The 13,059-nt window shown below is 48.6% G+C and overlaps 1 protein-coding gene across 1 annotated transcript in view; it reads right to left on the bottom strand.

Annotated features, from left to right (window-relative positions):
• MYO5B (myosin VB) overlaps positions 1–13,059 on the bottom strand; it is a 132,023-nt gene that overhangs the window by 2,794 nt on the left and 116,170 nt on the right. The window contains 10 exon segments of the mRNA XM_010008501.1: positions 152–437; positions 1,253–1,403; positions 3,897–3,986; positions 4,723–4,874; positions 5,980–6,123; positions 6,714–6,807; positions 7,282–7,480; positions 9,708–9,785; positions 11,327–11,424; positions 12,232–12,471. Of these exon segments, the coding sequence (XP_010006803.1) occupies positions 152–437; positions 1,253–1,403; positions 3,897–3,986; positions 4,723–4,874; positions 5,980–6,123; positions 6,714–6,807; positions 7,282–7,480; positions 9,708–9,785; positions 11,327–11,424; positions 12,232–12,471 (1,532 nt within the window).

Here is a 13,059-nt window from a genome sequence, read left to right as displayed (position 1 = left end):
GGTGGGACTGGATGGTCTTTAAGGTCCCTTCCAACCCAAACCAGTCTGGGCTTCTTTGACGAATTACACCACTGTATTTTTTTCCCATCACCTTGGAACTCCAACCAAACTCCCTGAGGCAGGTCCATCCCTGCCCAAGCCCCTGTCCCACCTCAGCTGCATGCCCGTGCTCCACGAGCAGACGTCCTTCCTCAGCAGGAGGTTGTTGAGGGCAACGGCGTTGATCATGTAGAAGAGCTGCTTGAAGACCTGCTGCACAATCTCCGGGTCCAGCCCCTGGTCACTCATGATGCTGTGGAAGGTGTTGAGCTGACGAATGATGGCATCTAAGCTGTAAGAATTGTCACCATCTCCCATGCTGGAGGAGCGATTCCTGTAGCCCATTGGTTTGACACCAGAAAGTCCTTGGATACTCTCATTTTCCAGCACCGCAGACACTGAGAAAATGGGAAAAAAAGTGACCTAAACGCATCACCTCACCTCTGTCACTGACTCCCCAACTGGAAGACAGGATCTGTCACAAGATCAGGGAATTGTTCTGGTTGGAAAAGACCTTTAAGATCACCCAGTCCAGCCATTCCCCCAGCCCTGCCAAGGCCACAGGTCCCTCAGCACCACATCTACATGGCTTGGAAACCCCTCCAGGGATGGGGACTCCAGCCCTGCCCTGGGCAGCCTGGGCCAGGGCCTGACAACCCTGGCCAGCAAGAAATGCTGCCCAACATCCCATCTCAGCCTCCCCTGGCACCACTGCAGCCCATTTCCTCTTGTCCCATCCCTTGTTCCTGGGGAGCAGAGCCCGACCCCCCTGGCTCCAACCTCCTCTCAGGCAGCTGCAGAGCCAGAAGGTCTCCCCTCAGCCTCCTTTGCTCCAGCCTGGACACCCCCAGCTCCCTCAGCTGCTCCTCCTCACACTTGTGCTCCAGCCCCTTCCCCAGCTCCATTGGCCTTCTCTGGACACGCTCCAGCCCATCCATGTGGGAAAAACCCCCTCATCCCTATTAGTTTGTATCATGGGGGAAAAGCAAAACTCATCCAGGTCTGTCCCCATAACTCCACATCACTGCCACCACAAGGCCCTGCTTTAGACCTAGACTTTTTGGGTACCATCTGCCCCTTTCCCAAACTCAGGCCATTCCTTTGAGGGGAAGTCATGCGAGCATCCTTCAAAGGTCTGAAAAACACTCCTAAGTTTATAATGATGGCAAAAAAAACCCCAACTGTCCTAAAAGCTAAGGAGGTGTGAACGTACCGACCATGGGTTGCAGAATGGCCTCTGCTATCTTGATGAGCTGCTGGTAGATCTGGATGGAGAGGTGGCCCAGCACCTGGCGGTACTCGGTCAGGTCGAAGTTCTTCAGGCAGTGCTCGTTCTGCTTCGGCGTGTTTTGGGTCATGAAACCCTAAAGAGGAGGAGATGAACCCCCCGGTTTCATTATCCCATCTATTTCTAAGTCCAGTAAAATCACTGGATTAAAACAAACGTGGAGTAAATTACAGCCAGATGTTACCCAAGTGCATTTTGCAGCTCTGGGTGAGATTCATAAATCCCTTCTGATTTCCTCAGCCATTAATTATTACTAGGGGCTTTTTGAAGGAAAACATCATAAAGTGAGAAGTTTCATTCCTTCCACCTTAAGCAAGGAGCAATATTTTTGTTGATTTTAATATATAGATGAACTAGAAAGTGACTTTTCAGTCCCTGAGAAACTTTTTTTAGCTATTTGTCTATCCCTGAGTTCCAATTACTTATGGGAAATTAGGTATTTTAAGGTTAAGATATTAGAAAAGAAAAAATACATGTATAACCACATGCTATGCTCTGACAACATTTTAAACTGATCTGAGGTTCAGGAAAGTCTCCAAGTAATTGAATTTATTCCCTGCCTTTTGCTGAAGCAGCAGCTCATCCTGCAATTGGAGGTTGCAGCCCTGACTTCTGAGCTCAGCCACAAAACATCAGGATTGCTGGCAGAAGCAAACATGATCACAGAACCCCAGACTGGTTTGGGTTGGAAGGGACCTTACAGATCATCTAGTTCTAACCCCCCTCCATGGGCAGGGACACCTCCCACCAGCCCAGGCTGCTCCAAGCCCCATCCAACCTGCCCTTCAACACTGCCAGGGATGGGGCAGCCACAGCTTCTCTGGGCAACCTGGGCCAGGCTCTCACCTCCCTCACAGCAAAGAATTTCCTCCTCATGTCTCACCTAAATCCTCCCCTCTTCCAGTTCTAATCCATTCCCCCTCATCCCATCCCTCCCTGTCCTTGTCCCAGGTCCCTCCCCAGCTTTCCTGGAGCCCCTTCAGGCACTGGAAGCTGCTCTAAGATTTCCCTGGGGCCTTCTCTTCTCCAGGCTGAACACCCCAACTCTCCCAGCCTGGCTCCAGAGCAGAGCTGCTCCAGCCCTCTCAGCATCTCTGTGGCCTCCTCTGGACTCTCACCCAACAGCTCCACGTCCTTCTTGTGTTGGGGGCTCCAGAACTGGACACAGTTCTGCAGGTGGGGCTGCCTGTTCATCAGCTCTTACCAATTTGGTGTCCAAATGAGAACTGTGCAACTTTTTGTTGTTGTTTCTTGACTAGTACAACATGCACAAACACAACATGTACAACTGGAGTTGACTTCAGATTTTCTCCTTCATTCTGACTAATGAAAAAGTCTCTCTCTGCACTGCAAGCTTGCATTTAGTTGGGGATTTTCTTTTGAACCCCCTTTCCTTAAAAATAGGTTGGATTTCAAGCCAAATATTTTGGGAACTGCTCAGAAGTTTTTCTTCCCCTGTTTTTTTTTTCCACCAAATTATCAATTTGCAAATAGCTGCTTGATTTAAAGCAGCAAATAATAGCAAAGATTGTGACATTAAATTTGGTTAGTTTTTCACTCTGATTTTCTGGGCAGGATTTTCTTTACATGTAATGTTCTAATCCAGGCAGAAGAGGGCAAACAGGAGCTTCATTATTAGCAAATATAATCTAAATTGTTTTTCTTCTTAATTTAAAGCACTGAGGTTTCCCACACCAGACACTATCTTGTGAATGATCTTAATAGACAATTTGATCCCATGATTTTTTTTTGTCTTTATTCTTACAGCTTGATTTCAATATATATTTATTCATAAACTAAATGAGAAACAACATAATTTGGCTCTTTTGAAAATATTAAGAGCCAAAGAATGTGGCTACAGGGCATAATGTACTAAGAGGACTGTGTTGATCTGATTTTGTCAGAAGGGACTGGCTATAATTAAACTGACTTCAACTTCTGAAATATTACTGAGGTGGCAAGAAATGAGAGCATTTCCTTCCCAAATCTTACACTATGGTTGTGTATATTTGTTGTCTCCAAGTGATGTTAATTCTGAACTACTTGCACAGAAGAGGAAAGATAATAATCAGTAGAAACATTCAGAATAAAACTGTAAATGTTGGAACTTTTTTTCCTGGATAAAAATATAATGAAATGCTCCTGTCACATGTTGTGTTAAAAAGGTCTTGATTTTGGCTCTCAAATATCTTGTCTTGGTACAATGTCCTGTGAAGCTCTGGTCTAGTCCAGACTGGATATAAGAGAGGAATTCATTATGCTGAGGGTGGTGAGACCCTGGCCCAGGTTGCCCAGAGAGCAGGGAGATGCCCATCCCTGGACTCATCCCAGCTCAGGTTGGATGGAGCTCTGAGCAACCTAGTCTAGGTGCAGATGTCCCTGCCCACTTGAAAAGTCCCTTCCCACCTGAACCACTCTGTGACTGTAGGAGCTGCCTCGTTGTATCCAAATGAACAAAGGAGGAAAGTCAGAGATGACCCCACATGGTAGCCAGAGGGAAGCCACGAGAGGCAGGAGAACTACAGGCCTTTCCTGGAGGAATGACAGGAGAGAGGAGAGCCCCCCTTACCGAGTCCCCGCTGTACTGCTTCAGGCAGTGCAGGAGGCGACACGTGTTCGCCAGCCAGAACGACGTCACCTGGAAGTCATCGTTGTGTTTCTGCAGGAACAGAAGGAAAACATGTGAGACCCTCCCCCTTCAAGGTCATTTCGAGATTCTCCACCTAGACTGGGAAGCTCTTGTCCTCACGCGGGAGGTGTTCACCACTGCTCCCTGCAAACACAACCTTTAATCTGTGCATGTCAACAAGTTTACTGCTTGGATTATAATTCTCCTGGTCCTTTGGGTCCACGGAGATGCTGGGAGGGCTGGAGCAGCTCTGCTCTGGAGACAGGCTGGGAGAGTTGGGGTGTTCAGCCTGGAGAGGAGAAGGCTCCAGGGAGACCTTAGAGCACCTTCCAGTGCCTGAAGGGGGGTCCAGGAAAGCTGGGATGTGATGGGATGAGTGGGAATGGATTAAAACTGAAAGAGGGGAGATTGAGGTGAGACATGAGGAGGAAATTCTTTGGTGTGAGGGTGGTGAGACCCTGGCCCAGGTTGCCCAGGGAAGTTGTGGCTGCCCCATCCCTGGCAGTGTTGAAGGGCAGGTTGGATGGGGCTTGGAGCAACCTGGGCTGGTGGGAGGTGTCCCTGCCCGTGCAGGGGGTTGGATCTAGGTAATCTTTAAGGTCCCTTCCAAGCCAAACCACTCTGTGATGCTGTGATTCTAAAAAGGGAAGATGTAACAGTGACTGGCTTTGAAAGTCACTCCAAGAGCTGAACAATCCACACTTGGACATGGTTATAACCAACCTCCACCACCCTAACCCCAAGGAAAGAGCAAACTGGCACCTACCTTCAGCACTTTCTTAATGCCATTGATGGTGGAGGTGAGCAAAGAGTGCACTTTCTGGTCATCGTTGATGTAATCCGCGTGTCTGATGCACATGTAGAGGATGTAGGCAGGGAGGCAGGGAACAGTAGCCGACACTGTCTGGGGCTTGAGATCTAGAAGGTTTGAGTTTAGTTTTTAAAAAAATCCACTTCACATTTTTTTTCCCAGCTTCCTGGTGAAGCAGGTAACACCAGAGCAGGAGATGGACCCAGGCAAACCCGTCTCCGCCAGCCCTGGGGAGGCTGAGGTTTCCGCCCTACAACTTGCATCCCTCTCTGCACAATGGACAGAGAACCAGAGACCCAACTGCAGGACAGATGGACTTCCTGGAGTTGGCTAAAGCTACTGAGCTGCAGCAGCAGGGCTGAGGATGGTCACACAATGTGTGCTGAAGTTTGTGACACTATGACATTACACTTCAGGGATGCACTAGATCTTCTTTACCACATGGAAAGTCCACCCAAGCAGCCCACCCATCACCTCAGAAAAGCTCCCTGAAGCTTTCAGGAATACATCCCACAGGATACAAACCCCTCCACGGAATTCACAGCTCAGTAAATCACTCGAGATACTGAATGTTAATTTTAGCTGTGGGAATTTGCAGCCTCTAAAGGGAGAACCTGCCTGATGAGGAGAACATCAAAGATCACAGCAATGAAAGGCCCTGCTCTTGGAGCACTTCTTTAGATCCTCACTAGACTCTGGTGGGGTGAGAAAGTGGTAGTAAATACTGACACTTTGGAAGAGCTGACTTCTCCAACAGCCTTGAAATAAGGGGATACTGCAGGAGTTCTGATCAGACATTCCAGTAATACAGCTCCTGGGTTTATTATCCCTTGCAGTGACCATCAAACATCTGACAAACTAAACTACCTTTATTCCACTGCTGTGCCAAACCCCCAGGGTGTATCCTTTGCCACCCCCTCCCCACCTACCACTACATCTTATCAAGCTCAGCAAGTTCCTGCCTGCCCTAAAAACCACAGCCTGTTTTTTTTTTACATTTTCTAGTTTCTGCTGTCCCTAAGGATTATATCCATGCTGGTATCTCTGCTTAGTGCTCCACTTTACCCCTCAAAACCTCCGGCACCAGAAACCTGCAGCCCAGGAGGGATGGATTTGAGAAGATCTATTTGACTATCCTGAGATCTCAAGTTAACAAGTCCTCCTAGGAAAGAGAAGAAGGAACCAGGCAGAGGAGGAGAGCAGGTTCCTTACCTGTAATGAGGTTTCGGATGAGGAGTGGCTCATCTTCTTTGTAATATTCCAACATGCCCTGAAAATCCTTCTCTTTCCTCTGGACTGAAACTTGCATGTTCTGCTCGTGCCGCCTTCTCTCCGCCGGCACCGTGGCTTGGGATGCTGTGGAAAGAGCATGAAAGGTGGGACCTGCTGACCAGGAACTCTTCATGTCCTCTGCTGGCCTCAGAGCAGACACCAGGACAAAGGGTTATATATTCCATTTCCAATAATCACAGAACCATTCTGGTTGGAAAAGACCTTTAAGATCACTGAGTTCAACCATAACCCCACTCTACTGACTGCTGATGTCATCACCTTCCATAGACTGATAAAGCATAAAGAACAAGGTCTTGAACAGGTTGCCCAGGGAAGCTGTGGCTGCCCCATCCCTGGCAGTGTTGAAGGGCAGGTTGGATGGGGCTTGGAGCAACCTGGGCTGGTGGGAGGTGTCCCTGCCCATGCAGGGGGGTTGGAACTAGATGATCTTGAAGGTCCCTTCCAACCCATACCAGTACGGGATTCAACAATTTTAATCCTAAATGGGTTCAATCCCCTTGGATTGCCAGGGCAGAGCAGTTCCCTGCTGGCCTACTAGTCTCCTCTCTTTATCAGCTTTTAGAGAAAACTAAGGAGAAAATCCTGCTGCTCCGCAAAGCTGTGAAACCAAAATGCTGTCCCCCCACCCCAATGTCTTCTAAAAGCCAAGTCACCTTCAAAATCTTGGACCCTCTTCATGTAAATCTTCAGCTGCTTCTTCAGCTTCCTTTCATTCTTTTCCAACCTTTCCAGCAATTCTTTAAGATCCTGAGAAACAAGACGTATTGGGTTAAGAATAATAATAATAATTAAAGCTGAGAATAACTCATTTAGAATGAGTTTGAGGCTGATGTCACTTGGTAATGAGGACCAAGTGGGAGCCTCTTGGTAGAACAAGAGGTCTATTATTTCTGGATTTCTTGGAGACCTCCTTGCCTAGACCACAAGGACTGTGGATTTTGGGTGCCTGCTTCTTCTAGAAGACAAGCTTCAGAAGTATAAAAACTAACTAATAAGGTATCTCTGGAATCATAAGAGTCATGCAGCTACCAAACAACAGTTCCAGGCCAAGTAGCAACGGTCCCAGATGCACCAGTGGGAGATGCAGAAGAACCCTGCAGTGTTCAGGAGTGGTGAAAGAGACCCCAGAACCTTTTCCTCCCCTTCACATTTCCTGTTTTCTTTCTCTCAACCTGATGTTTTCCCTCTGTCTCAGGCTGTGTTTTCAGAGCAGCCTCTTACCAGATTTTCATTGGTGAGCCGTGTGATTTCTTGCTGAAGTCCAAACTCCACCTGGGCCTCAGGAGACAGCTGCAGGGTCTGCAGGAAAGCCTGGTGCTGCTTCTCCATCTCTTCTTGCAGGGCATCCACTTGGGTTTTCAGAGCTTCTATCTCCTCCTCATGCTCTCTCCTCTGATCCTGCAGCTGGGCTTCCAGCAACCTGAGAAAAAGCCCACACAGCAAGTGACTTGGTCATCGTGGCACAACCACCATTTGAGCTTAGATCCTTCAAAGTCAGCCAACTCAGGAGATGTTTCTGGTCAACCTCCCTATAAAATTGACACACATAGAAGGGTGCTGTGGCTGTTACTGCCACATCAGGCTATAGTAATTTGCTATAGTGCATGTTAAACACTTTTTAAATTGGCCAACATAAAAGGAGGACATGGAGCACCTGGAGAGGGTCCAGGGGAGGCCACAGAGATGATGAGAGGGCTGGAGCAGCTCTGCTCTGGAGCCAGGCTGGGAGAGTTGGGGTGTTCAGCCTGGAGAAGAGAAGGCTCCAGGGAGACCTTAGAGCAGCTTCCAGTGCCTGAAGGGGCTCCAGGAAAGCTGGGGAGGGGCTTGGGACAAGGGCAGGTGGGGTGAGGGTGGTGAGACCCTGGCCCAGGTTGCTCAGGGAAGCTGTGGCTGCCCCATCCCTGGCAGTGTTGAAGGGCAGGTTGGATGGGGCTTGGAGCAAGCTGGGCTGGTGGGAGATGCCCCTGCCCATGCGAAGAATTTCTATCTAATGTCCAACCCAAATCTCCCCTCTTCCAGTTTTAATCCATCCCCCTCATCCCATCCCTCCCTGCCCTTGTCCCAAGCCCCTCCCCAGCTTTCCTGGAGCCCCTTCAGGCACTGGAACCTGCTCTAAGGTCTCCCTGGAGCCTTCTCCGGGCTGAGCAACCCCATATTATCAAGACCAACCTTTAACCCAAGCCTTCCAAGAAGGGAAGGTCCATCAAACCAGACTCTGCCAAGTATTGGTCCCAGACTGCACAGGGAGATGGTGGCAAAAGGACCCAAGGGGACAATCCAAGCCTATGTTCTTGCTATATACCTTATAGATGTGTACTCCTGGTCAGAGCAAAGGAGAGCCACACACCGCACTCAGGGGCTTGGGCTCTGCTGGCATGGGATGCAAATGACCATCCTCAAAAATGAGGAAGACTCTGGTGTTAATAACTTGGTGTTCACCCAGGATGTGCACAGACATGGAGCTGGACCAGTGGGGAACACGCTGGGATTCTTTCAGGACCACTGGCAAACCCTGGAGATTCATGTCTGTGAACTGTTTCCCTGCAGGAACAATTGGGCATGGGGTTGGTTTTTTTTGTTGTTACTTGTTCTGGGGTTTTATTTTTAAGAATTGTATAAAAGAACAGATGCTCTCTATGTAAGATGCCTGGATGAAAACTATTAATCATTCTCCAATTTGGGGCTTTTTGTTGGTGGTGGTTTTAGAAGATCTAAACAACACAAGCTCCATTCCCATTTTCCAGTAGAAAAAGATGTTCTCCAGCCATAGCATTATAAGCAATAATGGACCCAGCCTCATAATCATGTTGTCAGGAGTTACACTCTTAACAGGCTTGGAAAATCCAAGCTCCCCATGAAGTAAGTATTAAGCACGTGATTCGCATTTTGTTTCTTCACGTGGGTTCAAACAAAAGGCAGGGAAAAAACTTGCTCCTTCTGAAAGCGTGAGCTCCTACACTGCTTTGAAAAACAAATGAATCATCCCTGTTATTTTCCCTGTTCTTTGGCTTTCCTCTGATCCTTCTAGATGTGACCACTGGTGATGACTTCATCCAAGAGATTATTTTACCTTTTCCTCTTTAGGGTGCAGATAAATTCATAATTTTTATAACAATCATATCTACTGGAGCCTCATAACCCCCTGCAGGAGAGCACAGACTAATTAACAACTGATTCTGAGCTCTTCTGAGCAACAAGTTGAAGAAGGAAAAGAATCCAGATGTCCTGCTTTCCTTTCATCTCCATTTCTGGTTTTAAATGTTCTTGAGTTGGGAGATGAGAGATCCTTTAAGAACCACCAGCATTCCCTCGAGATCGAGAGGTTTTGCTTTGGGGTGTCCCACTGGAATATCTGCCCACCAGAGCAGGACACAGGGAGAAGGTGTGGAAGGGTGACATAGTGTGTCCACCACACTCAGGCATTAGTGACAACAGGCACCAGCACCAATGCCCAATTAGCATCTCAAGTCATCTGAAAATTAGGGGGTGGGAGGGGTGTTGATTCCTCAAGTTGGATATCCCATCTCCAGCTGCTCCCAGAGAGGACAATGGGTCTGACAGAGAGGACAGCAGAGGAAGAGAAAGCAACAGAAGGACAAGTGAAAAGGGGAGAAGAAGTGGTGGGGGGAAAAAAGAAAGTCTTTGACCTGGCAACTTGCTTTAAACCTTGGTAAGCCAAGCCGAGCTCTCCATCTTCATTGAGATACCCCCAGTCCTCAGTCTTGCTAGAAAGAAAGGACAGAAAAAGGAAAGGAGAGGACAGAGAAAGACAAAAGGTCAATTGCAACAGAAGGGAGGAAGGTGCAGAACCCTTATTACATTAAATTAATATTGTAAAGCACACTCTTACTGTATTGTCATTCCCTTTCCACCACGGAGGAGGAGAACCAAGCCCTGGTTGTGCCTCCTACAACACTCCTGGCAACTGGAGCTTCTCCTCCTTCCCCAACTATGAAACACATCCTCATGCAGCCCTTTCCTTCTTTACCCACCTCACCCCCAAATCCTTCAGGTCAGAAGGGACCATTGGAGATTCTCCAGTCCAACCTCCCATCAGGTTATCATCACTCCAGATATGTTACTGGTTTTATGAAAAATGCCCAACTCCTGGAGGTCAGAGACTGGGTTTTTGTTTCTGTATGGCTGAACTGCTTCCCATGTGGTTGTCCACCCCACAGCAGCTAGCCAACATCCACATTAGAACCTTATCCTTAAAAACCATGGAGGAAAAACATGGACCAAGAGGGATAAATGAGAGAGCAGAAGTCAGCATGCGGATAAAGGGAGAGGTATCCAAACACAGACAGGGTCATACCATAGACACTGGCCCAGCCTGGAGAAGGTTCCAGGGAGACCTTAGAGCACCTTCCAGTGCCTGAAGGGGCTCCAGGAAAGCTGGGGAGGGGCTTGGGACAAGGGCAGGGAGGGATGGGATGAGGGGGGATGGATTAAAACTGGAAGAGGGGAGATTTGGGTGAGACATGAGGAGGAAATTCTTTGGTGTAAGGGTGGTGAGAGCCTGGCCCAGGTTGCCCAGGGAAGCTGTGGCTGCCCCATCCCTGGCAGTGTTGAAGGGCAGGCTGGATGGGGCTAGGAGGAACCTGGGCTGGTGGGAGGTGTCCCTGCCTATGCAGGGGGTTGGAACTAGATGATCTTTAAGGTCCCTTCCAACTCAAATCATTCCATGCTTCACAGCCTCATTTCTCCTTTATCCTTACCTTGGAGATACAGGTCTGCGACAGCAGCTGGTGACCTGCACCCCTTTGGCCACCCAGTTCTAAAAGCTCTTCACAACTTTCCATACTGCAGTCACAGTCCTTTGCTCATGTTCATACAGGCATGATTAAAATCCTAATTAAGTCATGATCTTCCCCAGCCTGGGCTGCTAAACAACATTCTGCAACCAGTCGACAAAGTGACAAGGTGTGTTGTGTTTATGAAGAGCCATTCAAAATATACCCCAAGTCTTAGTCCTGCTCCTATTTCTGCACTGGAAGCAAAGTCAAAAACCCAGTTCACCTCCACGTTGGCTTTTCTACCTGCCCTGTATCTCCTGCCCTTGGGGACACCTTGCCCCAAAGATGAGGGCTCCTCATGCAGTAAAACACCTCCATCTTTGGTCTCATCTTTACAGCCCAGCCTTGACCCGAGGTCCAGAACACAAGCCAGAAGCTGGTAGCTCTCTAGAACATGTTGTTAACTGTGGTCTTCACCTCACCTATCACACCTTGGTGATGGAAGTGGAAGGGACCTGGGCCACACTTACCGGTTGGTCTCGCACATCCCCTGGTAGGCTTCGATCGCGTCCTCCTGGTCAATGTGCTTGTCACTGTTGGGCCAGCTGGCACTGATGGTGATGCTCTCCTAAAGTCAAGATGCAAAACACAGCAGCATGACATCCTGTACCCCTCCTCCTGTCCTTCAAGGTTCCTGCTACCAAGAAACTCCCAACCATCCTTAAGACATTCCTCAAGGCATCCATCAGACTAGAGAGAGGTCCTGTGACCTCACGCTCGTGCAAAGAGACAGCAGCAGAGATCAGGGGGTGGAAGAAGAATGCAGAGAACCTAGGAGGGAGATAGGGAGGGTGTGGGGTCTGAAATACAAACCAAAGCCATCAGGAATGGTAAGGCAGTGAACTGAAAAGCCCAAGTGAGGGTTTTCTGAAAGTGTCCTCTTTCATAGGAACATGGTCTACACAAAAAGCCCTGAAAGGACTGTGATGGGACAGGCTCCCTTCCTTGTCTACACACCACTAGAAACATGTTATAGCTGCACCAGCATCACATGAGCAGAATCTGGCCCAGAAGCTCTTTTTCCCCATCTCATTTCCTTGCTCAACAAGCCAGTTGTCACAAAACACCACCAGGAACATCTCAGACCACCATGCCTTAGTGTAGGGCTGGAGAAGTTGTTCCTTGGTGTGAGCTGGCTAGACCTCATCAGGTCTCGGGTCAAGAACACAGCAGTGCAGACCCCCATGGGACATACAGTCCTGGGCTAAAATGATGGCTGAACCTCCTACAACCCTGCAGAACATCCTAGAACCTCCCTGAGCCATCCTGCCACCCAGGGCCTACAAAAGCAGAAATGTCTTGGCTCAGGCAAGGCAGTGAATTTTCAAGAACAGAAGAAGCAAAGGAAAAGCACTTCCATTCCCTTCTCCATTACCATGTTTTTCCCCATCTCTTTTTGCTGGGCTGCCTTCATAATCTGTGTCCTCAGGATGAGCACCTCTTCCTTCCTCACTTCCAGCTCCTCGCTGGCCGATTTCAGCTGATTCAGTAGGAGGTTGTAGCTGTCCTGAATGTCATTGGAGGAGTTTTTCTGGGTTGCTTGTTCTGCCACAGCCTTCCTCAGCTCATTGAGTTCATTTTTCAGCTTCTTGTTCTCTGACTCCAGCTCTTGCCTCTGGAAAACACCAGGAACCAGTTTCTCTAACTGCCCTGCAGCACCTCATCTTCTTCTGAGACACCTCTAAGATAATTCCATTTACCAATGATCAATTCATGCCAGGATCTGGATTTTCCTGCCCCCCTGGCCACTTGTGGCTCAGAATAAGATTCTGGCTGTAATCAATGACTTGTTGCCATTTAATAATAACAACACAGGGGGACAGAGGGGACATCTTCTATTTGTTTACACTATTTTTAAACCACAGGCACCATGTTGTTTAAATCCCCTTTAATATTTATTAGATCACATGGAAGATGCTGCTTTACACAATCATCATGGCAAATCCCAGACTGGTTTGGGTTGGAAGGGACCTTAAAGACCATCCAGTCCCACCCCCTGCATGGGCAGGGACACCTCCCACCAGCCCAGGCTGCTCCAAGCCCCATCCAACCTGCCCTTCAACACTGCCAGGGATGGGGCAGCCACAGCTTCCCTGGGCAACCTGGGCCAGGCTCTCACCACCCTCACACCAAAGAATTTCCTCCTCATGTCTCACCTCAATCTCCCTCTCCCAGTTTTCATCCATCCCCCTCATCCCATCCC

Source organism: Chaetura pelagica, unplaced genomic scaffold, assembly GCF_000747805.2.
Source record: "Chaetura pelagica isolate M959 unplaced genomic scaffold, ChaPel_1.0 scaffold182, whole genome shotgun sequence".
NCBI classification, from domain to species: Eukaryota; Metazoa; Chordata; class Aves; order Apodiformes; family Apodidae; genus Chaetura; species Chaetura pelagica.
Note: the sequence above shows the minus strand (reverse complement) of the source record. Positions and strands in the feature narration are given on the sequence as shown.